A 27,368-nucleotide genomic window follows, 5' to 3' on the forward strand; every position below is an offset into this window, starting at 1 on the left:
AACTCGCATACTGAGAAACGTGACACTCCCAAGAATTTGAAGCATCGTATGGTTACGCGCGATGCAAAACACGCCGAGATTTCGATGATGCGTTACATCACCATACACTGGCCGGCCGGGCCGCCCGTAATCATCGAACTCATGGCTTGCATCGCCCGAGCTTGGAACATCTCTTGCAAATCGGCATTCCCAGTTGTGACCTCGGCCTGTGCGGCAGCGGCCGCAAAATTATGCTTCCTCTGTTGTCTGTGCTCCTGCGACCAACCTTTGTACAAGTTGTCCACATTCAAAGGTCCATCGTCCGTAAAGAGCCTGGCGGCTCCTTTGTGGTACGTCGTCAAATCCTTCAAGCATACCTCGCTTTGCGCGCACTCATAGTTTTCTTCCTGTTGCCTTAGATGATTGCGCATCGCTCTTCGCGCTATGTCCATGAACCGAGGATATTTCCCTTCGATCACGGACGTAGTAATGATGGTATTCGCTGCATGTTGCGGCGATCGTCCGGTTTCTGAGAAAGACGGATCCCAAGCTGGGTCGTCCTCGAGCGCTGCGTAGATGGCTTTCCACGTATCCGAGCATTGCCGCTGCATCAACGTTCCGTTGAAATAAAGATCTGGCAAGTCAGCCTGCAGCCAGAAAGCAAAATGTTGCAAAATAGCAACAGATGTGAGTCCCTCTCTGCCGTTGATAGGCTCCAGTTTTAGTCCCTGCTGCTCTTGAGAGGCCTGCATCGCGCGCGCGAGACGGCCACGGGTTGCATCAGGAGCAGAAGCCTCGAGAAGTGCCGTAGTAATAGTGTCGATTCTCCCATTAAAGGCTCCACCGGGTATCTTCTTGATCCAACAGCCACTAGCACCGCGCGGCAAGTAGACAGTCTCTCCAAACACGGTTGCATCTCTGAACAGACGAGACTTGTTGGTGGGATCATATCTAGGCCGGCCTAGATCTCCACGGCTAAGGTCCAGACGATCAAAGGTATATGATTGCACCTGCTTGAGCGTGGGCTGGCCAGTAGCAAGATCGAAGAGAGTCCGTGCTTCCTCGGGCGACTCGGGTGGTCTCTTAATCAACACGTATCGGGGATCCTGGCTGAAGAGCATGAACTCCATGTCGGGCCACACTGGGTCGGAAGGGCTTCTCAGCTGTGTCCCCATATAAACATGAGCCATGAAAAGAAGAGAACATGAAGTTGCTTCGTGTGACAGGCCAGCTGCGTGCCAGTGAACGAGAAAGTGGTACTTCAACATGCCGTTGAGCAAAGGATGGTGCTTATATATGTAGAACGCTTTTTTCTTCATCATCCCGAAGATGGGGTGTCCATTGACCTTTGGATCTTGCGCAAGCTGTTGCCATTGTTCGGCAAACCCATCATGGTTGGCCCAGGGACTGATGTCGTTGTATGCTTCTCTGAAAGGTTTATAACATTCATCTTGGATATTGTCTGGCATCATCGGATCCTCCCAGTTATTCGTAATGGCCTGTTCTACTCCCATTAGATGGTTCAGGTAGACCTGAAGTTCAAAATGCGGTCGGTTGGTCATCTCGCCCATGATGTCTTGCGAGTCGAAATGAAGCTGCACGCCATATGTGAGCCACATTGGGATCTTGTGCTCGGTAAACATGTCCAGTAGACCTTTGGAGACCATATCCAGCAGTGGTGGGCGTTTGGCTGCTTTGGCGACGATCCGCATGATTTGGGCAAGTTCGATTGCTCTGAATGTTCGATTGTGAATGTTGGCATCGCCGAAGTCCTTCGGCATCACTTGCGGAATCGAGTTCTTTTTTGTCATGTGCTTGTGGAGGTAGAACTTCAAGCCAGCGAAGACCGGCCAGAAGTCGAAATGTGCTTCACTCTGGGCGTCTGCTGTAACGCCAAGCCTGGTGGAAGGCTTTGCAATCTCCGCGAGAGACCACTTGTGCATATCTTCATGGTTATTGTAAAAAAGAACGGCGGGGAGCGTCCAGACCGGATACTCCGTGACTGGATATTTCTTCGGTCGTGTTACTAGCAAGTCGAACTTCGCCTCCGCACTTTGAGCAAGCTTAATAGCCGTATCCGTGGTCATGGCTGCCACAATCAAGTCGACTTTGCCGCTCTTGTATTTCTGCCAGTTGTCACGGACCACCTCCCTCATGTCCTGTTGTTCCTGTAGCATAAGCGCAACAGCAATCCAGAAATCGTCCTCTTTGTCTTCCTCAGCTTCCTCGAGCGTGACAGTAGATACGTCAGGGAGTGTATCTTCGGCAATATCTTCCTCGTCGGCTAGTGCCACAAGCTCATCGACGGTCAGCCCTGCGAAGCGATTGCGTGACGATAAGTCAGCCACATTAGTAGCGGAACCATTTTTGCGTGCGATTTCTGGTCCGCCCGACCCGAGGAATGGCTTGAGGGATGCGAAGGTGTCCTCGAGAACCTTGATGAAGTATTCGTGCCGCAGGTCACTGTTCGTATCCGGGTTGACTTTCGCCTTGTACCATTGCGAGACCTTCCGACGTGTTTGAATGGCGCGACTGAAGTGCCTGCACAAAGCAACAGGGACCATAATCTCAGACTCTGCTTCTTCTCCAGCTTTTGCTATCGCTTCTGCCATTGGTACAAAGTCCGATACTCCGAGTTGGTATACTGTGCCACCACCTCCACCTTTCGCATTCTGGTTGCCTTTCCTGCCCGCGCCCTTTTTCGACTTAGATTTCGACTTTGTCTGTTTTTGTTCCTTCGTTTTGACTTCGAAGCCGATGGACGCGGCGGTTTCGGCAATCCATCCTGCAATGTATTCGGTGGCTCGCTTGTACAAGGTGTACTTGGCGAGGAAGGTCTGTGGCTCGTTGAGACCCGACATGATGTGAGCCGATTCGAGGCAGAGAAACGCTCGATGTTCGCGTTCTGTGATGGGTGGGGTGCCTGAGTGCGACGATGGCGGTTCCTGGTGCTGCCGCAGCTCGTATAGCTCCAAATGAGAAGGCGGGCAAACCCTGCCGAGCGCCGCTAGACCTATTTCCCACTGCACGTGACCCTAGAAAGGCGGGGCACAGAACTATCAGCGAGCACGACTCATAACGGCCCGAATCGATTCAAACACTCAACTACGCCTCAGATCCATTGGTATAATACGGCGTCATGTCAGGGCAGTCGTGGTGTGGATGCGAAACGGATTATCGAAATGATGAGATTGTTGCAATGTGCATAAAACGTATCCTGTTTTTGAGTGCCTAGGTATGCTCGACATCCCAATCAGAAGCTGCCAATGTAAAGAGAGCTTCGGGACCTCAAAACCAGCTGCTGTACTCGTTTGTCAAGCTCGTCATACTTTATTCTTCGTTATAATGTAGTGATAAGTCAAGGTATCTAGGTAGGTCCATTGGGTCATCTGCATATCGACTATCGTATCTAGGCTTCTAGGTCAGGTGGATACCTAGGTAATCACGACCGGATCAAAGCTCCTCAGCAATAGTCTTTGCGACGCCTTCATTCAGAGTCTTGGAGTCGTCCAAACCACGATGGCGATTCGGAACTTGCAGAGGCAAGTATGCTTGAAAGCGGAATCTAAGGCTGACGAAACTTCACTTGCACTTGTTGCAAGCAATGTTGACCGAGAGAAAGAGAACAGAGCTCTTTCTATAGCAGGAAGCGCAGTAGGTATGGAGGATATCAGTATCCGCGAGTACAGATTGAGTGGCGGTGAAGGACGCCATCTACAAATCTCTACATGTACTCTGGTAGTCGCCAAAAAGGTTATTAGAATAGTCAAATAAGCGGTCAGATGCTACTACTGTAGTCTGTAATCGGCTATCGTCGTCCACTTTGCTATGGTGTTGGTTCGAGATCTTAGCCGCGCCGTAGCGGCATCGTGGCGTTTGTAGACCCGACCAAGCGCCAGATCAATCAAACTCAAAGTTGACATTCACGCCGTCGAATGTAGTGTTGTCTGTAGTAGCAGTCTGACTGCAGAGGTCGATTAGAATCTGACCCTGGGGTCATTCTAGAACAACATGAGGAGAGCGGTGACTGTGGGCGGGTGCCGAAGAGCTTCGAAGCATGGCCGTGCCCTTCCTGGTGTGTCGCAAATGTCCCTGGCACATCTGGCACATGGCCACAGTTCATCGCAATGCGCGAGCATCTCGGTACCATGGCATTGCTTCTGGCCCTTCCACTACGCGCTGCATGTGCTGTACTTACCGCCTTGAGCTGTCACGTCCGCTCCTGAGTTTCGTCGACCCTGCGCCACCACACGCACTAGGCCATCAGCCTCGCCGCCCTCGCGTAAATAGGATGGCAGGATCGCGTGGAAGAATGCGTTTCGCCTCAAAGAATGCACTTCAGTTAAATGAAGTGTTTGTCGCGATTGGTTGCGCGATAGCAAAATGATGTAAATCGTCCTGCGCGACTTGTTCAGATCTTGCTGCGTTGTCAGGAACCGGGTCTTTGTTGTGACGTAGATCGATGCAAGCGAGGTCGGCTGCTCGGGCTGTCACGCCAGGATCAGGCAAGGCGCGGTCAAGTGGGGCTTAACGGCCGCCTGGGCATGCAACGTTCCGTTCCATACATTTTCACAACGTCTCCTGAGAAATGCACCTTCTTTCGTCGTTTAGGACCGAATGCGGGTCTCGTTGTGCTGACCAGATGTGTGCGAATGGCCTCATCCAAACTCTAACGGATATTACGGATGTAAATGTCAGCCTTAGGACAATTCGCACAATTTGACAGCCTTTGACGTTTGAACTCTGTGAGTACCTATAGATTCCCATCCTTGTGCTATATCAAACGCTAGCCGAACCATCACCAGGTTTTCCACCGTGTTACAGGGCTTCCTTGGAAGCTGGTTCTAGATTCCCATTCGCCAATACCCTTGCTAAACCCCTTAGCCCCACGTTTCGATCGCTTTTCTGGACTTCGTCACACCTACCTCTAGCATCATCGGATGGCGTATTGAGGCGCTTGAGTTCTTTGACAGCTGTTTGCCACACCTTGTCATGGGTCAGCTCTGGTAAATCTGCCGGTTGCTAAAGAAAGATTTTCAAGGTTGGAATGAACGCGTGGTGTGGGTGACGATGAAGCATCGCCTCCACCAAGTCGATCGGTCAAAGCAAGACGACAATCGTGTACACATTCTCACATTCGCATGAATACACTTTCATGCTAGGTGCCGTTCAGGCGGTCTACGCGCACTCAGACCACTCCCACAAGCGTTTGACTTGGTGAACTTGAGGCTCGGAGATGAGCCTTATGCAGCGCCTGTGAACGAGCGCTCCGGTAGCCGGTACCCCAGCTTAGGGTACGTCACTGGCGCTGAAGCCTCAACTCGTGGAGGGTGTCCGACCACCCTATGGCATAGTCTGTGGCAGCCACAAAACCCTATGAGAGGCTTTGACGTGAATAACGTGCATACAGCCAGGACACCCTGCAGTAAATGTACGTGCCAGGGGCAGCGAAAAGATGCCCAATGTGTAAGTATGTTCGCGTTCGACATCTGATCCCTGCCCTGAATGGCTATACCTCCGATATCGATCTACGTTCCACAGTATCCATTCTTCATGCGACAGCAACTCCAGCCGTGCAGGTTTCGAGATCAACAGCCCTAACGGATAATCCACCCTCGGTACCAACCAGTCAGCATGATCAGCCAGGTACCACAGAGCCAAACCAGCTGAGATCGACGTCATTCTTGGCCGGGTGCAGACTCGCCATGAAGAAGTTGGGGACGCCAGGCGGACCTGTCACCGTTATTTTGACCGTTATGGACGTGCGCTCCCGGCTGTCAGCTAATTCCCCTGGCGTCGATGACGATCGTAGCCTGGGTATGCCGGTGTTTGATGACGAAGGCAATGTAATGAAGCGTGTACTTGGAATGAACCTTGAACAAGATGAGGACTGAGAAGGTATAAAGAGGGCAACGATGCCTCGACAATTGAACATCATCAAACACATTCAACTCACATCAACAACTCTACAACACCACTTCCAAACAACACTTCCTTCTTTCACAAGAACCAACCAACCCAATCAACCTTCAAAATGCAGTTCACCATCACCGCCATTGTCGCTTTCGCCGCCACCGCTGCCTTCGCTGCTCCCCTTGACGAGCGCCAGGTTGGCCTCTGCTCTTCCGGCAACCCCGTCTGCTGCGCTACCGATGTCCTGAACCTCGCCAACTTGGACTGCGCTCCTCGTACGTCCTCCCCATCATCTTTCCAATCAGAAACATAATCACTAACATTCTCTCAGCTACCACCACCCCCACCAGCATCAACCAGTTCATCGACGGATGCGCTGAGTCCGGCCAGCAGGCCAAGTGCTGCCTCATCCCCATCCTCGGCCAGGCTCTCATCTGCTCCGACGTCAACCCCACTGCTGAGGCTCCCGCTACTCCCTCCGCATAAGCGTCTTTCGTCGCTTCTCATTCGGCATGGCGCGAATAAAGTATAACCTCAACGATGGTCGTGCCTTGGTTTCTTAGACATGTACAACATCTTTCCTTCGATTGTCTTAGATAGGGAGTGAGCATTAATACACATTTTACTTGGAATAACTCTTCTTAATATGGTGACATTGATACGTTCTATGTAAAACTGAAAAGACAAGAGAGGTGTTGAGGAATACAACCTATATTGTGGGTGAAGTTTGAAACGGCGTGAGGTACCGAGGAGGTATTTGAATACTGTGAGGCTGTCGGTATGACAGCTGATAATGGTGTGAGACGTATACAACGACGTCGGACTCAAGGCTTTGCGATGTCTGGGAGCCATGTCGGCGCCATCTTCTCCCACAACTCCCTGAGAGGACGAGTCTTGTAGTGCTTGTCTTTCTCTTTCTTATCCCTGGAGTCGTACTGGTGACACAGCCAATCCCACACCCCCTTTCGTCCGAAGACGTTCCGGTGGAAATACTGACAGGCTTGGTACCATTCATCCCGAGAATCCCAATCTGCAACCTCTTGGCACTGATTGGTCATCTCGGCAGCGCGAGAGAGGCAAGCCGTCATGTTGCCCATCAACGGTGCCATCTCGAGTCCGTGCTCACGGAACAACGGGCATCCACGACCTTGGAGTCGGAGAACTACTGAAGCGCGTTTGAAGATTGGCGCCATTTTCTCAAGCTCCGTCTTCACATACGATGCCATGATGAACTCTGGATGCTTCGTGGGTAACGAAAGAAGCTCTGGTATATTGAATGACCCTATGGTCGTACTGGCGGCTGCCTCGTTGGGCCATCTGAATCGATCCCACGTGAGACGGATAAGCTGTTTCTCCGGCAGGCCATACCAATCTTCATTGCCGAAGTCAATGAGGGCTGTTGCACCTTGGGCCACTATCGGCTGCTGGGGAGGCGCCTGTTGGATAGGCGCGGAGGTACTCGGTGCCTTTTGCGGCTGCGGAGCGATCGGGATGGCGGGAGCGGGGAGGTACTTGGTGGTGGTGGGGATGGCGGACAGCGTCCCCATCTTGGGTGCTGGAGGGTCTTGCGTACTTGACGCGGGAGGCTGGGCTGGTTTGGGGATAACTGTGAGGTCATCAAGATGGTGTTCCAACCCCAACCAGATGGCAGTATCTCTGTACTGCTGAAGGAATGTTCGCAGCCTCCCATCTTCATCCTCTTGGATCTCCCACCCATATGGCCGAAATCGGCACCAGAACTCGACAATTGCGTCTTTCCAGATGAGGAAATCTCGGTTGAGGGTAGAAAGCCCTCCTGGGAAGAATGGCATCAGGTGCATTTTCGCTGCTACCATCAAGGCCAAGATTTGAGCAGCTGGTGCCTCACATCCTGCATCAGTACCGATGGTACTTAGGAAGGACTTCATCTCAGCAACAACCAGATGCTTCTTATCCTCCACATCTTGTAAAGCCTTTAGCTGAGGGTCGATCGAGGGAGCTGATGGGAGGGTAGGTGGGGGTTGGGTAGGAGTGTATATCGGAGGTAGCTCGACAACCTTATGGGCAGGTGCGATGACTACCTGATCCTTCGTGGTAGTCGTTGTCGACTTCGTAGTGATTTGAGCCACTTCTGGCTTCGGTATGGTAGGTGTCGCGGCGACCTTCTCGTGCTCGGTAGACGTATAGGCTGGTGGTGGTTGCCTAGGTGCAGACCGCCAGTAATCGCGTTCTTTGCGACGGGTATTGCCCCAAGAAGTCGACAGTTGAAGAACGGGATAGTGTGTCGGGTCGCGTCGATCGGAGTGTGCGAACGACTCGCCGGTGCCGCGGAAGTTGGTGAAGGGGAACTCGAACGGCGGAGGATATGAAGGAGGCGCTGGCTCTGCAGGCGGTAGTGTGACGGGCGGCGGTGTGATGTGAGCGACGGTGGGAGTGACAGGGAGCTTCGTGTCTTGCGATTGTCCCTTTTCGGCAGGTTCATGGGGGTGATCTTGGTCGGCCTCGGGATGAGAGCCTATCCAGTAGGTATACTTGATATATACGTATAGGTAAAAGGTGAGGTAGATGCAGATGAGGAGTGCGATGAAGCGGAGGTAGAGGGGAACTCCTTCGAAATTGTGGGTGAACTGATAGTAGACTTCCCAGCAGATCTCCCAGTATAGGTACGAGACGAAGGTGCGGAGATAGCGAACAACCAGCGGAAAGACGCCAAATGATGCGGCGATGCGACCGATGTCGAGAGCTACTAGCAAGAGGAAGCAAAGAAGGGCGATGGTGACAGTGCGCATCTTGTCGGTATAGCGTGCGGCAGGTGAGTTCGCAAAGCAGGGTATGATGAGATTTTGGGTATCGTCAAATAGAAGAGCTTGTGTTGGTTGCTGCGATGGGAAAGAATTGGAGTGTTTGATTTGATAACTGAGAGCAATGAAGCAGGACGGGTGTTTTGAGGGTTTGTATCGCTTTGTGCGTGGGCAAAAGATATTTTGACTGCTATTGTGGCTGGGTCCGTGCCTATTGTTGGTCACCGTGGAAATGACGACAGTTTATTCTGAAAAAGCGGTGGTGAGTCGCGAATTGCGATGCGGAGCGCTGGACAAACGGATGGCTTGGCGCGATACCGGCGGTGGACGAGAAGTGAAAGGGACAGCGACAAGACGCGCTATTCGCCAGAACGCTATCATCAGCTACAAATGATGTGTTTGACTAGGATATCGTCCCATTAGAAGGAGAGACCCCCGGATCAAGGTGTCTATGAAGCATGGCGTTCGCTCAAGTCGATGGGAAGGACCATAGAAGTAATATCCAGTCAAAGCCGGAAGGTGAGTAGTTGACGAGACTTTACCTACAGATCCATATCGCAGTGTCGGTTCCGACTTCAAGGCCTCCGTCCAATCTGAAGATCTAAAGCTTTTGCGAGGATGTATAGCATCTCCAATCGTACGCACGCCACACCCTTCTCCTTACCCATGCGAACGGGGTTGCCCACAATAGCCTCTACTTCTATTCTCCGATTCGACTGAACGTCCTGAAGCATACTAGGTTCAATACCAGCGTTCGTAGGGATCCTGGCTTGCGCCCGGCTAAGCTGGTTGTCCACCTGCTCGCGCGTGATTTCGTAGCCATGCGCAGCTGCGATGTCGCGAATCTCAAGCATCACAGCTAGTACAACACCGTCCGCCTCTTCCGAGGCAGTTAGAATATCTGTGTCTTTGCTCAGAGCGAGAGCACACATGGGGTTCCAGGATGCATTGACGAGTAGTTTAATCCATCGCTTGTGCTGAACGTCCTCGTAGAATTCCGCTGTAGCACCGGCTGCTGTGACAAGTTCCGTGAAAGCTTTAGCACATTTACTTGGTGCAGAAGAGGGATAGGCTCCGACTTGAAGTTTCTCAACTTCACCGTGTTTGATGACGCCGGCTGGCCGTTGGGTGGCGGGCATATAGACGACAGCGCTGATGATCGGGTTGTTTGGGTATGCCTTCAAGTATTCTTCTTCGATACCGACCCCATTCTGAATAAGTACGATAGCCGTATGTCCAGGTGTGACGGCAGAAGCGATGAGCTTCGGTACCGTATCCGGGATAGCCTTGCTGCAGACGATGATGTAGTCAAATGGATCTGATGATTGAGACGCTGCTTCTCCACAGTCTCGGACTACGTTGGGTCGGAAATGGAGGTTTTGACCAAATATGGATGAATTGATGATGAAGCCATCTTTTTTTACGACCTCATAATTCGAGCGGCAGACGGCAGTGGTCGCGGCTACCTTGCTGAGCAGGTACAAGTATACAGTTCCGACGCTACCGGCACCGAAAAGAAGGATTCTTGGCTGCTTCCCGGAAGACATCATGGAACCTCAATATCGAGGATGGTGTTGTGCGTAGCTCTCCTGCAGTGCGACATGGAGGATTGGATGGATGTCACAGTCATGGCCCCACGGCTCTTTCCGTGGCCCCCAAATTTTCGCCGCGGAACGGGTACCCGTATTCTTCCCAAGCCAACTTGGCGCTCCTTTACAGACCATCAGTAAGCCATCTGCGGCAACAGTCAACCCTTCGTTGTACACTTGAAGCGGTTATTAATCCACAACGACAGGGGCCGTCTTACTTGTGGGCTCATTGCACGCGCGCAGGCTGTCGCGACAACAGCAACATCTCAGAGGACGATCGTCGCACACATTCAGATAGCATCCACTGTGATACAGCAGCACAGCTAACAACCCTGAAAAAGATATCAGTGCCTCAGCCGCACTGTGGGCCCGCAGGAACACAGCGTGGCTTTTCATGCAATCTGGAGCCTCGCCTCGATTCGCTGCCTACGTTACCCATGCCGCATCCTGCATGCCAGGTCAGGAAAGGAGTGGTCAGGCCTGTGAAGCTATGATGGATACGACCCCCAAGAGCTGGGCAACTAACTTCAGGTTGCCTTACATGTTAGTGGTCGTCAGCTCCGTACACCAGCTGTAGTTATAACAGCTATGAGATGATCCGGCGCCCTCGTATTCTGGTTGTCTGCTTAGCCGCCCCGCCAAAGCCAATTTGCGGCTAACGTACCGCGCGCCGACGCGATGATGCATAACCTCCTCTTGCTCCTCCTGACAGCACTTGCAACGCGCGTTTTCGCAACGAGTCAGATCGCGCTTTTCGAGGATGATAACTGCCAAGAGTCATTGCGAGGTTTAGAGGGTCCAAACGGCTATCCGAATGGTACATGTACAGATCTCAGGCGCAATGGCCCTTATGGGAGCTTCCAGGTCGTCGGCCTGGACCCAGGATGCACAGGTATGTTGCTTCGCGACAAGATGGATGCGAGGATGGCCATGCTGACAATGCGCGCAGTCACCATTTATATGAACGATACGACCGTCGACATATGCTCCGGCTTCCAAGAAGAGATCCAACCGATCGACTGCTACAATTCGACCTTCGTGTACTACAGTATCGACTTCTGCGACGCCGGTGCCATCGGTGAATCACCCTCTGCCACATCCACGCCTACACTTACATCGACCCCGTCGTCCACACCACCTCCCTCAGGCTCCTCAGGCTTGTCGACGGGCGCGATAGCGGGAGCAGCAGTTGGAGGAGGCATAGGGCTAGGCATAATAATCGGATTAGCGGTGTTCATCATCATGAGGAGACGGCATTCGTCACGCCCACGAGAGATGTCGGGCTCTACAGACCTTACCAGCGTCACGCCACATGAGGTACACGCAAAGCACATACAGGAGTTGGGACCAGGAGCGGTGGCATACAAACACGAACCTGTGGAAATTGAGCAACCGCCTGTTGAAATTGGGGGTATGGAGATGCGGCGGGAAGAGGTGAAAGGGTCGCGCTAAGACATATGTTTCAAACTGGGTACAAGCACAGTAAGAGCTGTAGTATCCATACATCACATCTGCTCTACCACAGCACTCTCTGAACTTCACCCATGTTCTCATCTCTAATTCCCTAGCTGAATCGCAGCATACCCCCAGCTGTAGTCTACCACATGATCGAATGCCTCCACACTCAAACCTTGCGCTGGCCCGAAAATCCAACCAGACGCGACTGTTCTGGGATGAGCGCGCATAGCACTGAGCGCTGCTCTGATCTTCCTCTGGTTGTGAAGTGACAACCTTCCGGGGTTGCGATCGGGGGGGTACCAGAGGAACCTCCGAAGAGCTCTGGTAAGGCGCCTGCTCCCAGAGCTTCTCCAGAACGAGGCTATCAAGGCGAGGCATAGACTCAAGTATCTCTAAGGATTGGTGCCATGTCCCATGCTGGAGGCCCACGGAAAGAAGTTCGACTTTCTCCAGTACCGGTGCATGCAGTCGCAGGAAACCGAGCCATTCCTCGTGATGGATCACGGTTGAAAAGATGCTCAGGTTTCGAAGACTGGGGAAAGACAAGGCCCCGGTTTGCTCGCATGCCAGGAACAACACCTTGATGGTCAGCCTGAGTTCAAGTTTGGTGATACCGGTGCTCAAGCTCAGTAGTCTCCCAATCCAATCACGATCCATTCCGCCAGTAATTGAGAGGCATCGCAACCGGTTGCACAAACTTTCGCGCCAGCATATTGACTCGATGTCGAAGTACTTGAACGTTTTCTGTGGCCAGCTAGGGTTCCAGAGTTCGAGATCCAGCTCAACCTTTTCCTCCACTTGAGCTTGTGTCAGTGCTTGCAAGGTCAACCCGTACACTCGATTGTAGCTATTGTCGTCCACCTTTTTCCAGGCCACAGAGTACTTGTCGAACATCGACGCTCGGCCACACTTGATAGTAGCTTTGTCCGTCCGAAACAGTGAATGTTGGAAACTAGATTTGTCGACGCGAACAATTTGCAAGTTCTTCAACTCTCGCAAGACCTCAGTAAGGATCAAGAGATCCATGTGAGACTGTTCGACGCTCGTTTGCAGGTCCTTATGCTTCTCTTGGTTCACAGTGAGAGGTATCGCGTATCCGATTCGCTCGCCGCTCACAGTCACTTGGTGTACGTATATTGATAGTGTCTTGTGGCGGCTGATCTCGAAGAGGGTCATGAGACTGGTCGGATGTAGGATGACGACGAGGTGCCCGAAGAACCGCTGCCCGAAAGCGTTGACCGAATGGGCGGTAAGTGCGCGACATACTCGGCGTACATTGATAAGGTCTTGATCGTCAAGGTAATCAGAGATGTTGCCGATTATCTCAGCTGGAAGGTCGAGTAGCCGAAACGGCAGCAGCAACTTCCGAGCAACTTCCGCTTCCTCTTGGGCGAGGACCGCCTTCTTGCGAGCTCGAGTGGTGACCATGGTGATGAGGCGATGGGGGCGCTTGCAGAGAGGGTGTGGTTGAAGAGTCTGCGTCGATGCGAGGTGAGAGATCGTGTGAGCGAGACGCTCTTGCCCGTTTGTCAACACCCGGGTCGTGCGCTTTTACGCTAAGCCTGAACCTGATGTGAGAGAAGGTACGACAGAGGAAGCTAGCAGCGGAGAGCATTCCTGGTGCCTAGGAAAATTCATGGAAGACACGTCACCTAGTCATCTACGAGATAAAGTAGGCTATGTAATTATTATTGCGTACATTGTCTTCTCAAGCCATTCCCTGCCCGCAACGGCAATGCATACGTAGCTTGCTTTCTGATAGCCGGAGTCGTTGCTTGACTTCTGACCAGCTGCCTCAGTACCCTGTGTCTGGGAAAGCTACGTGGCATACCCACAATTTATAGTCGCCGCATCTGTCTTGATTATCATTTTGGTGCTATCACCACGCGAAGATATCGCTATTTCCGTGGTATACTCTCTCTAGGTTCTCCCGCAACTTCGACCACGGAGCGGATGGGGAATCAGTTGACAAAGCGACAGACCAGGCGGACAACAGAGCAGCGTTAGCCAGTGTGAAGTCAATCCGATAGTCAATGTGGCCAGGGTATTCGAACTCGAAGGTGTATGGAACTGGAAGCAGGGCTCCCATGACGAGCAAAACATCTGATCGATTGCTACATGCGACCCCCTGTGGACATGTCGACACTCTGTCCGAACATGGTTCCAGCGCTGGATAGGCTATACTCTGACTCAGCCAAGCAAAGCACACATTTTGTAGAGCCGGTAGTTCGTAGATATTCTCCAGTATTCCAGACCAGGACTCGTGCTGCAAAGAGACATGCTTTAGTATAATACGAACCAATGTATTCTTGTGCATCTTGAAGAAGTCGTTAAGAACAGCATTCGTAATACCAATACAGCCGTCATAGATAGCCAGGGAACGAAGGTGCGGCCAAACATCCAAGCCACCCTGGGCGTTGCTGAACCTGATGTATCCATGGTGAGGAAGCAGGCTGAGTTCCTGCAATGACGAGCACGAAGCAGCAAGGTTGTGAGACCATCTGCCGGTATCCATAGTAGTAATCTCAAGTCTTAGAACCCTGGACGACAAAGAATCCTTCCAATAAGGTAAGCTGAGGTCGAAAAGCTCGTATGCTCTGGGCGATGGAGCCAACGTAGACCAGCCTCTAAAACATAAACTCAAGTCGAGGCAAATCTTGTCGCAAACCATAGCTCGCTCCACAGATCTCATCATCACTTGGATCAAGTGATGTAGGGCGGTGAAGCTGCCTTGAAGCTGTTCCATACGGAGTCTCTCTGGGCCGCAACGGAGGCCGATCGCTTCCGAGGAAAGGTGTTCCAAGCGCAGGTACGAACAGGTATCTATCCGTATAGTCTCCAGATTCTCGAAACTCTGAAGCGCTTCTGTGAGCATATCTTCCACGGTCGATGCAGGTATGCCAGCGTAGGTCGTCGAAGGTGGACCAGTTTCGCCGCTGATCGATAGAGTCTTCACGAACCGCGAAAGCCTCTGGTGGTGAGCGTAACGCAACAATACGGTCAAGCTTTCCGTGTGGGGTATCACCACAAGATGAGTGAAGAAGCGCGATCCGAAAGTGAAGGCCGAACGATGGCTGAGAGTGCGACAGACCAGTCGAGTCTTTCGCAATGAGTCGTCGTCCAAGTGGTCGCAAACGCTGCTAAACAGCTCCTGATAGTTGCGAACGCGATTAGTATACGATCTTCGCACCGTGCGTCAGAGCGCACTACTTACAAGAGGCAAGTCAAGGATCCGGAAGAAGCTGGGGCCGTGCAGACTGAGAGCGCTGAAAGCGACACTGAGCTCGTCCATGTCGTCGCCGGCTCAGCTGATTGCGCAGCTTGCGCGTCTCGATCAAGAGGGGGAAGCGCGGATATTTAAAGTGCGCAGACGGACTTCGTGGGTAACGGGTGTTGGGTGTCAACTGCTCGCGCGCGCTCACCTGCTAGCGCCAAGACTGCGCGTTTGCTTGTGATCAATCCATCTCAAGTCTTCCTCAGCGATATCCCAACCACCTCACATATCGAAATAGCATAGGAACCGAAAAGTGACGGATAAGAGGTAATAATAAATGTACAGACATGGAAGAAGTCTATGGTCCCAGACCAAAAAGGGATATGATTATCCAAAGTATAACGCCGATAAATGCAGCTTCTGATATCGCAAACGGGCATGCTCCTAAACTCCAAAAGCATTAGGTGATACCCAAATCAAAAGCCAGACGTGCACATTCTGATGCAGGATCCACCGCCAAGACACCTGATTGTACCCATCTCTCTTGTACATTATTCGTGCCAACATCAACCCTAAAAAACATTCTAAATCTTCCTCTTCTTTGTATGAAACATGTTGTATTCTACCCTCTTCCTCTTCGGCGCCGCATCGGCCGCTGCCTGCGCATTCGTCGGCTTCGGCTTGGGTGCGCTGAAGTGCATCCCAGGCGGCAAGGAGGTCCGCGCGGGTGGTGGCGGCGCATTGCGTTGCTGCGGTGCAGGCCTCTGTGTAATGGTCGGGCGATTCGCGGATAGTGACGGCGCAGGCTGAGTGTCAAGCTTCTTGGAAACGGACGCCGAAGCTTGCTTGGACACTACCATACTTTTCGGAGCCTCATTCTCTGCCATTCGAACCATCCTTGCCGGTGCTTGCCTGACGTTGGTCTTTCGCTGAGCTAGAAGATGTGCTGGGATTTGGCTCGCTTTCGGGCGCTCACGGCCATGGTCGAACATGCCGCGCTTCAGCTTGTCGAAAGCGGCTTTGCCCGTCTTTGAAGGTGCACCCGACGGTTGCCCCCAGCTGCTGGTAGTGCGTCCAGTGAACATCTTGCTTGCGCCGGCACCGTATCCAAACCTGGTCTCGACGATCAAGGTCTTGTTCTGTCCGCGATCTTTCTGCAGCGCTTGCATCTGCTGTTTGAGGGCCTCTTTATCCGCCTCTATCTCCAGTTCTGCATCTTTCTTCAACTTGCGATAGACCTTGCTCCAGTTTCGAGGATCGCGCGGCTCATGGGGCTTCGTCTCCCAGTTCGGAATGTCTCGCTTGATAAAGCGAAGCCATATCTCGCCCGTCTCGCCGAGTAGTTGTGGGCAGTTGGCCTCGAGTTCGAGCAGCTGATCGGGGCTTTGTATAAATCGGAGGACTGGCTGGAGGAAGGAGTAGGGTAGATCGCCGACGTCGCGGAGCATATCGATATTCTTGATGAGGCGCTGTCGAGCCAGCTCGAAGAGGCTTGCGACGGGCATGGTGACGGTAATGTCTATGCGGAGGATAAATCCAAAAGCGTTGCGTAAGACGGTGTTGTGAGGCGGAATGCAAAGATCAAACGGATCGGGATGTGAAGGGTTTTGGTCGTAGAGAGGTGGTTTGCTGACAGGTTCGTTGGTGTTCGTTGATAGGGTGTCGTCTATGTAATGTGAATCATGGACAGGCCGAACGAGGGCGGCGTGAACCGTAGATGGGGCTGAGGACCCCACGGGGCTCACGGCAGCATGTTGGTGGGCTAGTCCGGATCAAGAAGCTGGTTGTAAGAGTGACGCTTGCCAGAAGGATGCGAAGCGATGATCAGGAGAGTGATGAAGAGAGTGAAGAGTGAGTGAAAGTGTAGAAGGCGTAGTGGTCGGTCTCTGACGTCTGGTCAGGCGCTAGCGGACCCCTGCCAAACGCGTTGATCGATTCAACTCTTGGACCTCAGCATCGCGACTTTGACGACGACGACGTACGATACCACAAACAACACCTCCCTGTTCTTCGACCATTCAGAAAATATGGCGATCAACGACTGGGGTCTGCTTTCCCAACCGGATGAGGGTAAGGCGTCTTTCACTCACTACAAAGCTCCGACTAATTCCAGCAGATGCGCTGCACAATGTAGCCCGCCTACTAGCTGTCGAAGCACGCCCATACACAAACACGGCCAGTCGCATACTCAAGCCAGACTTCTTCGAGGATGCGCGCCCCAGACAACTCCCCTCCCCGCCCCCGGATGCCTCGGGCGCAGAGGAAGAGGCCGCAGCAGTCGCTGTCGAGCGCGAGCAGCAAGCGCACAAGATCGAGATATGGCGGAAAGACATCATGAACGAGCTGTCGCTGCTGGACTTTGCGATTGTCCGATCCGAATTTACCACGAATAGCAATCACACCGAGCGCGCGCGTTACGCCGATGAGAAGACGGCCATCGAGGCAAAGCAGGAGCACGTGCGCAAGAACATAGAGAACCTGCGCGTCAGACTGGTCGAGGCGAAAGAGACGCTGGCCGTGCGCAAGACGTACGACGAGCTCACGGAAAAGATCACCAACAGCAAGATGCTGAAGCCACGGGACGAGCAAGCACACGCCCACGAGAAGCTGGACCAGGAGATAGAGGAGCTCAATTCAGAAGTCCGATTGGCTAAGGCTACCTGGAAGGAGCGACGCACGCAGTTCGGACGAATCGAGGAAGAAGCACGCGGCATGTTGCGCATGATCAAGGACGAGAAGGAGGAGGCTGAGCGCAAGGAGGGCATGATGAAGGATGGTGACGAAGATGGCGAAGGCGAGGGCAGTACCTCCAGAGGAGACGTTAGCCATGCCGGTACACCGCGACCAGAAGGTGGCATGACACCTGGGCATGCCAGCCAGAGCGGAGACGGCTCTTCGTCACTACGCGTACCACCACAAGATCGCCTGAAGCCTCTATCACGGGAAGCCAGCGCCGCGCCCTCACCTGCTAGATCTGGTGCCGCCGATGACACAGAGATGGCAGACCTTGGGGCACACTCAGGAGATGCCAACGATGGTGACTCTTCTGGGCTGGAAGAGGGCGAGGATCTTGAAGATGGGGAGGAGGATGGCGAAGATCGCACAGATACCAAGATGGACGAATCGTGATCACATGTAGATGATGATTCTTCGATGATTTGATTGCATAGCGCGGTGTTCGGGTATCATTTCATCATCTTTGTACCACTACCATACGGTGGCGGTACCGACTATCTATTCGGTAGTCACGAATCTAAGAAGCTTCACGCATGGCCGCCTTGCCCTTTTCGACAGCCTCTTTCGCCTTGGTGATTTCCTCCGGTGATGCCTGGGCGCCGCCTTCTTTGTTGTTCTCCTACAGATTGTTAGTATGGGATACCCAGCCCATGGCATCCTAAACTTACGAGCTCCTCCTCCAGCCGCTCAACTGCCTGCTCAATCTTGGTCTTCATTCCAGGCAGGACGTTCTTAGTCTCCTGGAGTGCTTGACGCTACACCGCAGTTAGTAATCATGTTTAGTATCAGGATTGCCGAGGCTCTGTACCTCTTGCTTCAGGGTGTATTCGCCGTTCTCATCTCCCTCATTGGCCTCGGCCTTCTTGATGCGCGCCTCTTGTTGCTCGATTTCTTTGTGGTAGCTGGCTTCTTCCTTGACAAGGCGGGTTACGACGCCAGTTGCGATCGCGAGTTTAGATGGAGGCGCCATGGTCGAGATTGATATTGGTTGCAGATCGATGTAGTTTGTGATTGAAAGAGGCAGAAAACGAGAACTGGAGGTTTAGTTGAGCTGATTGGTGTCGCTGTTCGTCGTTGCCTGCTTGTAAACATTTGTTCACAGCGGGGCTAGCTGCCCCACTAGTAGAATTAGTGTACAGCTTGGTCTACATGTGTACACATAATGCTATCAAATTGCATTTGATGTTTGCAGAATGACCTCGGTGGCTTTCATAGAAAGACATCTCCAGTAGCAGTCGTCTTTTGGCTTGCAATTGGACTTGCCTCTGGCATGCCAAGACCACTTACGTCCGTTTGCAGACTAGCCTAGAACGCGTCCCACGCGTCGTTGCGAAAGGAGTAGGCGCGACGAGCCCACCTTCCCTGGCAACCCCTCTACAACATCAACACATTCACCGTTGCTGCCGCATAGAGCACCGCAACCATGTCTTCCCCAGAGAAGCGCCGCTCTCAGCGCACTTCTGCGTCGGCGACTCCACGGCGAAGCGCCCGTGGTCAGAATTCTCAGATATCCGACAGCAGCCCAGCGCCAGTAGGTCCAGAGGAGCAGTTACAGTCCGAGGCTTCGCAGGCGTCGCAACGTGGATCGCAAGCGACTCCTCGCAATGCAAGATTCCAGACCACTTCGACACAATCTCCGCTTTTCTTTCGCTCCTCGCCTGCGAACCCCTCCAATTCGGGGCCAGCGAATGGCGACGAAGAGAGTGATGGCGGTGCGACACCAAAGGCGTCTGCCATGACGATTGGGGGTATGTAGAGACTGATATGAGCTCCCGTATGCACCGCTGACAGACACAGATTCATCGCCCATCCACTACGCATCCTCCTCTAGCCCTGGCCGAGCCCGCAATGCCCAGAACGTCCCTGGGAGCAGTAGCAGCGCCCTTTTCGTGGGCGGCTCCGAGTCTGCAGCCCGCAATCGACGAAGCGATATCCACTCAGACGTATTCGGCACCAGCTCTACCAATCGCCGGCGCAGGCTCTTTGTCGACGAGAATGGCATGCCAGTGCAGGAGGCATCGGACGCGCCGACCTTCTCCAACATCAATCCCGACACATCAGATGCAGACGTCTTGGGTGGCAACTCTACTCGAGTCATTTGGGGAACCAATGTGTCGCTTGTCGATGCCAGACATGCCATGAGAGACTTCTTGATGAACTTCCGAAGGAAGTATCGCATGGTCCAGGATGGCGAGCTGGCCGAGGGCTTGAGTCTTCCAGATAGTCACCCGGCCATGGCCAGGGAATATGTCGACATCATGAAGATGATGCTGGAGCTCGGTGTCACGCCATTGAACCTGGACGCGCGCAATCTCAAGTCTTATCCGCCGACAAGGAAGCTCTGGCATCAACTACAGGCTTATCCGAACGAAATCATCCCCATCATGGACGTGGCGATTAAGGACACTATGCTCGAACTTGCTGAGAAGCGCATGGCAGAAATGCGAACACAGATGTCACAAGCACAGCGTGCTGCTCAACCCAGGGCTCGCGACTCGAGCTCCCTTCCGCCCATGCTGAGTTCCGATGCCCCTACACCTGGCGCCCCGTCGCCGGCTCCGTTCGCAGAGATCCCAAACCTGGTCAGCGAGGTCGACCAAAAGACGTATAACGTTAGGCCGTTCGGTCTCGATCACACCATCAATTTGCGTGAGCTCAATCCTGGCGATATGGACAAGCTCGTCAGTGTGAAGGGTCTGGTAATCAGGACCACGCCCATTATCCCGGATATGAAGGATGGTAAGTGTACAAAGAAAAGATCCAAAGTCTTCTGCTAATTTTGCCAGCTTTCTTCCGCTGCTCTGTGTGCAATCATACTGTCAGGGTCGACATTGACCGTGGCAAGATCACCGAGCCCACCAAGTGCCCGCGCGCCGTATGCGATTCGCCAAACTCGATGCAGATCGTGCACAACCGCTCCGGCTTCGCGAACAAGCAGGTCATCAAGCTACAAGAGACACCGGATGACATGCCGGACGGACAAACACCTCATTCGGTGTCATTATGTGCCTACGATGAGCTCGTCGATGTTTGCAAAGCCGGTGACCGCGTCGAGATCACTGGTATCTTCAAGTGCAACCAAGTTCGCATCAACCCGCGCCAGCGATCCGTAAAGAACATCTTCAAGACATACGTAGACGCCCTTCACATCCAGAAGGTTGACAAGAAGCGAATGGGCATTGACGTTTCAACAATCGAAGAGGAACTCGCAGAGCACGCAGCTGGTGATATTGAAGAGACCCGCAAGGTCTCCGAAGAGGAAGAGGAGAGGATAAAGGCTACTGGCGCTCGTCCTGACGTTTATGATCTGCTCTCTCGCTCGCTGGCGCCCAGCATTTACGAAATGGACGACGTGAAGAAGGGTATCTTGCTTCAACTCTTCGGTGGCACCAACAAGCAATTCGAGAAGGGTGGCAGTCCAAAATACCGTGGCGACATCAACGTGCTACTGTGTGGTGACCCGTCCACAGCCAAATCTCAGATCCTACAGTACGTACACAGGATCGCACCGCGCGGTGTGTACACCTCCGGAAAGGGTTCCTCTGCAGTTGGTCTGACTGCATACGTCACCCGCGATCCCGAGACCAGACAGCTTGTGCTTGAGTCAGGTGCTTTGGTATTGTCTGACGGCGGTGTATGCTGCATCGACGAGTTCGATAAGATGTCGGAGGCAACGCGATCTGTTCTTCACGAAGTCATGGAACAGCAGACGGTTTCCATCGCCAAAGCTGGTATCATCACCACCCTCAACGCCCGTACCTCGATTTTGGCATCTGCCAACCCTATCGGATCGAAGTACAACGTCAACCTCCCTGTCCCTCAAAACATCGATCTTCCACCCACACTACTATCACGTTTCGACCTAGTATATCTCGTGCTGGATCGCATTGATGAGCAGAACGATCGTCGCATGGCTCGCCATTTGGTCGGCATGTACCTTGAGGACACGCCCGAGAATGCCAACAAGAACGAGGTCATGCCTATCGAGTTCTTGACTGCCTACATCTCGTACGCGCGCTCGAACATCCACCCCAAGATCACGGAGCCCGCATCAAAGGCTCTCGTTGATGCATACGTCGCGATGCGCAGCCTTGGTGCCGATATCCGCTCGCAAGAACGAAGAATCACGGCCACCACACGTCAATTGGAATCCATGATCCGTCTCGCAGAAGCCCATGCCAAGATGCGCCTGTCAGAGGAAGTCACGGCCGACGACGTTCACGAGGCTGTCCGCCTCATCAAGTCGGCGCTCAAGCAAGCAGCTACGGATGCACGCACCGGTCTGATCGACATGTCACTCCTCACCGAAGGTACGTCGACCAGCGACCGCCGCAGGAAAGAAGACCTCAAGCGTGCTGTTCTTGCCTCGCTCGACGAGCTCGGGTCTGCTGGCCAGAGTGTGCGCATGAACGACCTAGTCAAGAAGGTGCGAGAAGGCGCTAGCGAACAGGTCGAGAACCAGGAGTTCCTGGAGGTGCTACGTAGCGCCGAACTTGAAGGCGCTGTGCAGATCAGTGGTGAGGGTATGAGGAAGATGGTGAAGAGGGTCATTGGCACCTTCTAGGTCGACTACGAAGCCATGGCGTTTGAGGGGTTATGAGCTCAGCATATCTCATGAGATGACGATGCGATGTGGTGAATTGGGTAGTTTAGCAAGCACTCTGTTGTCGCGTTGCATTTATAAAGACATAGGGTCGTCTTGAATAAGGCACCGAATCTTCTACTTTACTCAGGAAAACTTTCGCGAGCGCCCCTAGCGCCGACCCCCAACACGTGGTGTAAGCCCTGGCCCCGAATGGTCCTGCATGAAGGCAGCACTTGCGACCCCGCATTCCTACCCTCTACCTTCAGCCCACTAACATGCCCAGACTGGCTGCTTCTTCACTCGTTGGCATCGTGTCATGTCCACCTCCAGCGTTAGCGAAGCGTCCGATCCGTCCAAACTAGAACAGGGTGTTGAGACGCTGAACCCGACGTTCTGTGCTACGTGCAGGAGGCTTTCTATACTACCTGAGGATCTGGATGCCAAAAAAATTGTCCCCGTTGAGTATACCTTGGAAGACATCGCCGAAGCCGCAAAGCGAAAATGCTTGCTCTGTTGCCACTTCCTCACCTTCCTGGAGTCGGAGGACGGTATCGAAAACATTGCTGGAGACAGTCGTTTCCAAGCGTGTCTTAAACATATAGCAAACTGCCCATCCTACGACGCATCGAATCTGCCCGGCCTCACACTGATCAACTTTTCAATTCTTGGGTACATGGGTCTCGACAACCGTGGTATTGGACTACAACTCGAAGTCGCCGAGTACAATCTTTTGGATGGAACGCCATTCGTGTATCGGAGATGTGGACTCAGTGCGCTGCCCCCGGTACGTGTCACGACAGCCTTGACTTCTTGGACTGGCGACGAAGCACATCTCCGCACCATCACTGAATGGATACAAACATGCGAGAAAACACATTATACTTGTCATCAGGAGAAGCTCAGGAGGACTGGTACGTTCGTACCGACCAGACTCATCGATGTCTCAACCGCCGATCTACCGCACCTTACAACCGCAGCCAGACTTCCCGACAAGAAGGACCGTAGATACATCACTTTGAGTCACAGATGGCAGAACGAAGACATGCCTAAGCTTCTGACTTCGAATCTGGACGAGCTGCTTGAAGGCATCAAACCGAATAGATTACCGGCAGTATTTCTAGACGCTATTGACTTGTGTCGAAGACTAGGTGTATCCTTCATATGGATCGATGCACTTTGCCTCATCCAGGATGACCCCACGGACTGTGACCAGGAGATATCGTCCATGGGGGAGATATACGCTAATGCATTTATGCACGTGGGAGCGACAAGGGCCTCTAATATACCTGGAACAGGACTGTATACAGAATCGAACTCAATGGGCCTCGCATCATTCTACATGGACTTTCAATGGGGCCCACTGAGGTTCCCTCGTATTGTTCACGAAGTCACTGCGGTAGAACGTATCAACCAATCAGTACTAATGTCGCGCGGTTGGGTTTTCCAGGAACGACTTTTAAGCCCCAAGTCTATTTACTTTGACGATCTGCTTGGATGGGAGTGCACACAACTAGTCACCACCGAGTTACATCCGGAGGGCGCACCGAATCTTACTGTGCGAACTGGTTGGGGCCATGACTTGCCGTTCAAACTATCTAGTCTTCTCGGGCGACTGAATACCCTGGACAAAGGTAAAGAAACAGTTGATTATCACATGAGATGGCTAGCTCTTGCGCAATGGTTTTCGGGTTGCAAGTTCACATACGACGAAGACGTACTGCCCGCCATATCGGGGTTAGCAAGAGCATTCGAGGCGAAATTGCAAGATCGGTACGTGGGTGGTATCTGGTACAGGGATCTTGTCCGAAGTCTACTTTGGGCACAGCCTTTGGCGTGGAATATCGATCAAGCAGTGTTGCTTCAAAAAGGCCGCGGAGGTTCGTAAGCTCCTTTGCTACTCGTACCCAACAGTCGGACTTTGTCTAATCCTCAACAATAGCACCTTCGTGGTCTTGGATTTCATTGAAACAACGTGTTATATTCTTATGGCTAGGACCCATACTCCAACAGCTGTCCGACCAGCGACCCGCGCATGTCCTCGGAGTGCATATAGAGCATGTTCAGGATGATCAATTTGGGAGAATATCGTCCGGACGTCTCCAGCTCGCATGCTACATGCGAAAAGCCTCTAACAGACCAGCAAGAAACGGAGCATCGCATATTAACCAATGGGTTCTTTACAGCGAATGGACCGAGAATTTTGATGACGGCCGACAATTGTGCGCTGGCTGCTGGTTCTGTGTGCTTCAACTTCTTGAGGCTTATCGTCGTTGGGACGTAGACGATAACGCCGAGATAGAATGGGAGCCGGCGTACCTACTCGGTATCATCTTGGAACCTGTCGACTTGTCTCAGCGACTATACCGAAGAGTGGGGCTTTTTGTGCATCCGTGGGGAGAATATAACACAAGCCAAACGAAAGAGCTTTGCCCGGAGTTCGCGGACGTTGCCCGTTTGGAGGATTTGGAGCAAGAAGAGGTCACCATTATCTGATGAGTAGTGGACGGATCGTTTTAAACGGCAACACCATTTATACCAAGTACGCCAATCGCTAATCTAAACCACACTGCTCAGTGCCCTTTCGTAGTTCTCCTTCTGCCAAAACTTTCGCCATTTCGCCTGCAGGCTCCTCTCCGCCCATTTCCCCGGGTCATCGATGTCAACATACACGTCAGCTTCGTCCTCGCCATCTTCGCTGTCCTGCGAAATCATTCGGATAGCAAGACGTTTCGATGGACCCGTTTTATGCCATATGATGGCCTCCAGAGCAAACGCGATAGGATATTCGAATTGAGACATCATATTCGAAACCAGCCAATTCCTGCACTCAACCTGCTCCATGCGGGTTGAGTTTTGAGATACCTGATGTATGTCGATTGAAGAACAGCCGTGAGTATAGAACTGGAATCCAAGCCCTGCGAGATTCGGTACGTATTCTTGTAACAATCGCACAAGACCCGTATACGTGCTATCCCATTCGTTCGGGCCAGTAAGAGTGATATGATGCAGATGATTCATGCGCTGCGGAGCATGTCTGACCAGATGGTTCAACCAGGGATGTAGGTCCTGCGAATTGACTGACAAGACGGTGTCACGGAGGAAAAGCTCCTTGGCTTCATTGCGGATGGCCTTGTTGGATGCTATGAGGGCCCAGGGTCCTCGGGGCTCGACTGGAGAGTCGGCTTCGTAGCTGCAACGATCTTCTTCTTTGCACATGCCTGACCACTCGGGATTCGCGCATAGCAGCCGCGTGTTCGGATTGGTACGGCGGCAGGGATACCATACGAAAGGCGGCGGCTTTCTGGCTTGGGACGAAGCTTCTTTCTTTGTCTTTACACGTCTGCGTACGTGGATGTGTAACAAGTCGCGTAGGTAATCGTAGATCTGAAGGCGCATTTCAGTTGGGAGGCCTTCGAACGTCGCTCGAGGGTTTCGAGGTGTCTTGAAAATAGAGGCAGGATGTACTTCCTCGATGTCTGAGTCGTCGCATGCTACGGTTTTTCTCTGCTTCCTCTTCTTCTTCCCTTTGTTATCTTGACGAGTCGATCTAAGGGAACTCGCTCGAGACATGCTGGAACTGGCTGATGACGTGTCATAGTAGTCATCATAATCGACAACCTTTCGCTTTCGAGTTGCGCGGACCATTGTAGAGTGACAGATATCGTGAGTGGTATCGAGATTGGTCGGCATATAAGTGAGCTTCACTCACCCCTTGCATATCAACCAGATGCGTGGCTGCGGCACAGCTGGCATAGTTTCCAGGCAGCAACGCATCCACCTATCGGAACCTGCGAGTGTATGCATCATATCCTACGCGATGTTACACTGCGTCTCTCTTGGGTCGTGCTGGATGTCAGCGTCGTACCTTTGCCCCAAGCGACAGATGGAGGTGTTCGACGATCCAAGTGTGAGCTGAGTCAGCGATGAGCCTCGGCACGAACCATCCACAGCGGTTTGCTTCTCACAACGTTCGCAACAGCCCGCGCTCACACTGAAACTCTACGATGCCTGACTTGCATAGTGAAAGCGCCGTGAAAGCTCGATGTACTCGAAACGATAACCTCCACTGCTCCGCAAGTGCTTATCGATGACTGGGTAGCTGATTGCCCGACGAATGCCTACATCCATAGCTTAATTCTACCATCACCCCGACTCACACCAGACATAAGAGGAGCACCATGAAGACGTCCAAGTATGCACCAAAGACGCCTGCCGAAAGTCTAGCCCAATCGAAAGCCGAGAAGCTCAAACAGGAGAAAGATCGCGTCACGCGTTTGCTAGGACGCGTCCGCTGGAAGGCCGAGATGCTCATGGTGTCCTACTTCCGCACCATGGAGATCGTACAGGCAGCTGCGCAGGATAACGAATACCACCAGTCCCAACACGCAATGGGAAGCGGCGCATCGAGTGTAAGCAGCTACTATCAGCCCCATCGTCCCAACCGTCGCGAGACTGACACGGCGCAGAAACAAGCCGAATCCATGTTCAAAGTCGACTTCTTCGAATTCTACACGCTGCTCGAGCGCTACATCACAGACTGCCTCGCCATCTTCGGCGTTTCCGTCTCCGCCTCCGCACCGCGCACAAACTTCAACGCCCTCCGTTACGAGACCAATCCCGATCTGCACCGAACGCGACCAATGGCTTCGCATGCCTTCCACGCAAACCTCCTAGAAGCCTTAGATGACGAGAAGAGTCCGTTGGCAGGGTCTTTGGGCCTACAGGATGTTCGTGTACAACTAGGCATTGCGAAGGAATACCGTAATGCATGGAAAGATGCTGATAGCAAGGCAAACACAGCCAGCGGCGACGCCCGCGCGAACCTCTCGCTTCAGGACCTGCAACTCGAGCATATGTTACGCAATATCATTGGTGGCTGTGATCTCGCTCATGAGGCAGTGCAGCAGCATTCCGACGGTACTGCGAACGGTACTTTGACCAGTCGAGACTTCGAGCCCAAGACGTCGTATGGATACACGAGCATGGAGATTGAAGATACGCCTTTTGAATACATGGACGATGCTATGGATCTTGACTGAAACAGTGTCATTCGTGGAAAGGACATCTTGCATATTGTCACAATACTTGGTCATTGCTAAAGCCGATCGACGGCT

The 27,368-nt window shown here is 52.8% G+C and overlaps 12 protein-coding genes across 12 annotated transcripts; 5 read left to right on the forward strand and 7 right to left on the reverse strand.

The window, feature by feature from the left end:
- Positions 1-92: 92 nt before the first annotated feature.
- On the reverse strand, positions 93-2,840 carry J4E84_010988 (uncharacterized protein; the record flags this gene model as incomplete). The annotated part of the gene is made up of 1 exon (XM_049393543.1): positions 93-2,840. One exon carries the CDS (start codon positions 2,838-2,840, stop codon positions 93-95), a length of 2,748 nt encoding a protein of 915 aa, XP_049238753.1.
- A 3,173-nt stretch (positions 2,841-6,013) lies between these two features.
- On the forward strand, positions 6,014-6,378 carry J4E84_010989 (uncharacterized protein; the record flags this gene model as incomplete). Its single annotated transcript, XM_049393544.1, has 2 exons — positions 6,014-6,167; positions 6,224-6,378. 2 exons carry the CDS (start codon positions 6,014-6,016, stop codon positions 6,376-6,378), a joined length of 309 nt encoding a protein of 102 aa, XP_049238754.1.
- A 338-nt stretch (positions 6,379-6,716) lies between these two features.
- Positions 6,717-9,226, reverse strand: J4E84_010990 (uncharacterized protein; the record flags this gene model as incomplete). Its single annotated transcript, XM_049393545.1, has 2 exons — positions 6,717-8,787; positions 9,219-9,226. 2 exons carry the CDS (start codon positions 9,224-9,226, stop codon positions 6,717-6,719), a joined length of 2,079 nt encoding a protein of 692 aa, XP_049238755.1.
- Positions 9,227-9,247: 21 nt separating this feature from the next.
- Positions 9,248-10,302, reverse strand: J4E84_010991 (uncharacterized protein; the record flags this gene model as incomplete). Its single annotated transcript, XM_049393546.1, has 2 exons — positions 9,248-10,201; positions 10,297-10,302. The coding sequence occupies 2 exons, from the start codon at positions 10,300-10,302 to the stop codon at positions 9,248-9,250; spliced, it is 960 nt and encodes a 319-aa protein (XP_049238756.1).
- Positions 10,303-11,766: 1,464 nt separating this feature from the next.
- J4E84_010992 (uncharacterized protein) lies at positions 11,767-13,147 on the reverse strand (the record flags this gene model as incomplete). Its single annotated transcript, XM_049393547.1, has 2 exons — positions 11,767-11,797; positions 11,952-13,147. 2 exons carry the CDS (start codon positions 13,145-13,147, stop codon positions 11,767-11,769), a joined length of 1,227 nt encoding a protein of 408 aa, XP_049238757.1.
- Positions 13,148-15,517: 2,370 nt separating this feature from the next.
- On the reverse strand, positions 15,518-16,438 carry J4E84_010993 (uncharacterized protein; the record flags this gene model as incomplete). Its single annotated transcript, XM_049393548.1, has 1 exon — positions 15,518-16,438. One exon carries the CDS (start codon positions 16,436-16,438, stop codon positions 15,518-15,520), a length of 921 nt encoding a protein of 306 aa, XP_049238758.1.
- Positions 16,439-16,960: 522 nt separating this feature from the next.
- J4E84_010994 (uncharacterized protein) lies at positions 16,961-18,062 on the forward strand (the record flags this gene model as incomplete). The annotated part of the gene is made up of 2 exons (XM_049393549.1): positions 16,961-17,003; positions 17,050-18,062. 2 exons carry the CDS (start codon positions 16,961-16,963, stop codon positions 18,060-18,062), a joined length of 1,056 nt encoding a protein of 351 aa, XP_049238759.1.
- Positions 18,063-18,186: 124 nt separating this feature from the next.
- Positions 18,187-18,639, reverse strand: J4E84_010995 (uncharacterized protein; the record flags this gene model as incomplete). Its single annotated transcript, XM_049393550.1, has 3 exons — positions 18,187-18,288; positions 18,338-18,424; positions 18,478-18,639. The coding sequence occupies 3 exons, from the start codon at positions 18,637-18,639 to the stop codon at positions 18,187-18,189; spliced, it is 351 nt and encodes a 116-aa protein (XP_049238760.1).
- A 453-nt stretch (positions 18,640-19,092) lies between these two features.
- J4E84_010996 (uncharacterized protein) lies at positions 19,093-22,233 on the forward strand (the record flags this gene model as incomplete). Its single annotated transcript, XM_049393551.1, has 3 exons — positions 19,093-19,417; positions 19,467-20,408; positions 20,456-22,233. 3 exons carry the CDS (start codon positions 19,093-19,095, stop codon positions 22,231-22,233), a joined length of 3,045 nt encoding a protein of 1,014 aa, XP_049238761.1.
- Positions 22,234-22,570: 337 nt separating this feature from the next.
- Positions 22,571-24,139, forward strand: J4E84_010997 (uncharacterized protein; the record flags this gene model as incomplete). Its single annotated transcript, XM_049393552.1, has 1 exon — positions 22,571-24,139. The coding sequence occupies one exon, from the start codon at positions 22,571-22,573 to the stop codon at positions 24,137-24,139; it is 1,569 nt and encodes a 522-aa protein (XP_049238762.1).
- A 671-nt stretch (positions 24,140-24,810) lies between these two features.
- Positions 24,811-25,850, reverse strand: J4E84_010998 (uncharacterized protein; the record flags this gene model as incomplete). Its single annotated transcript, XM_049393553.1, has 2 exons — positions 24,811-25,778; positions 25,844-25,850. 2 exons carry the CDS (start codon positions 25,848-25,850, stop codon positions 24,811-24,813), a joined length of 975 nt encoding a protein of 324 aa, XP_049238763.1.
- Positions 25,851-26,432: 582 nt separating this feature from the next.
- Positions 26,433-27,293, forward strand: J4E84_010999 (uncharacterized protein; the record flags this gene model as incomplete). Its single annotated transcript, XM_049393554.1, has 2 exons — positions 26,433-26,663; positions 26,721-27,293. 2 exons carry the CDS (start codon positions 26,433-26,435, stop codon positions 27,291-27,293), a joined length of 804 nt encoding a protein of 267 aa, XP_049238764.1.
- Positions 27,294-27,368: the final 75 nt, after the last annotated feature.

Source organism: Alternaria hordeiaustralica (assembly GCF_023758085.1).
Source record: "Alternaria hordeiaustralica strain BMP 2776 chromosome Unknown scaffold_51, whole genome shotgun sequence".
NCBI lineage: Eukaryota > Fungi > Ascomycota > Dothideomycetes > Pleosporales > Pleosporaceae > Alternaria > Alternaria hordeiaustralica.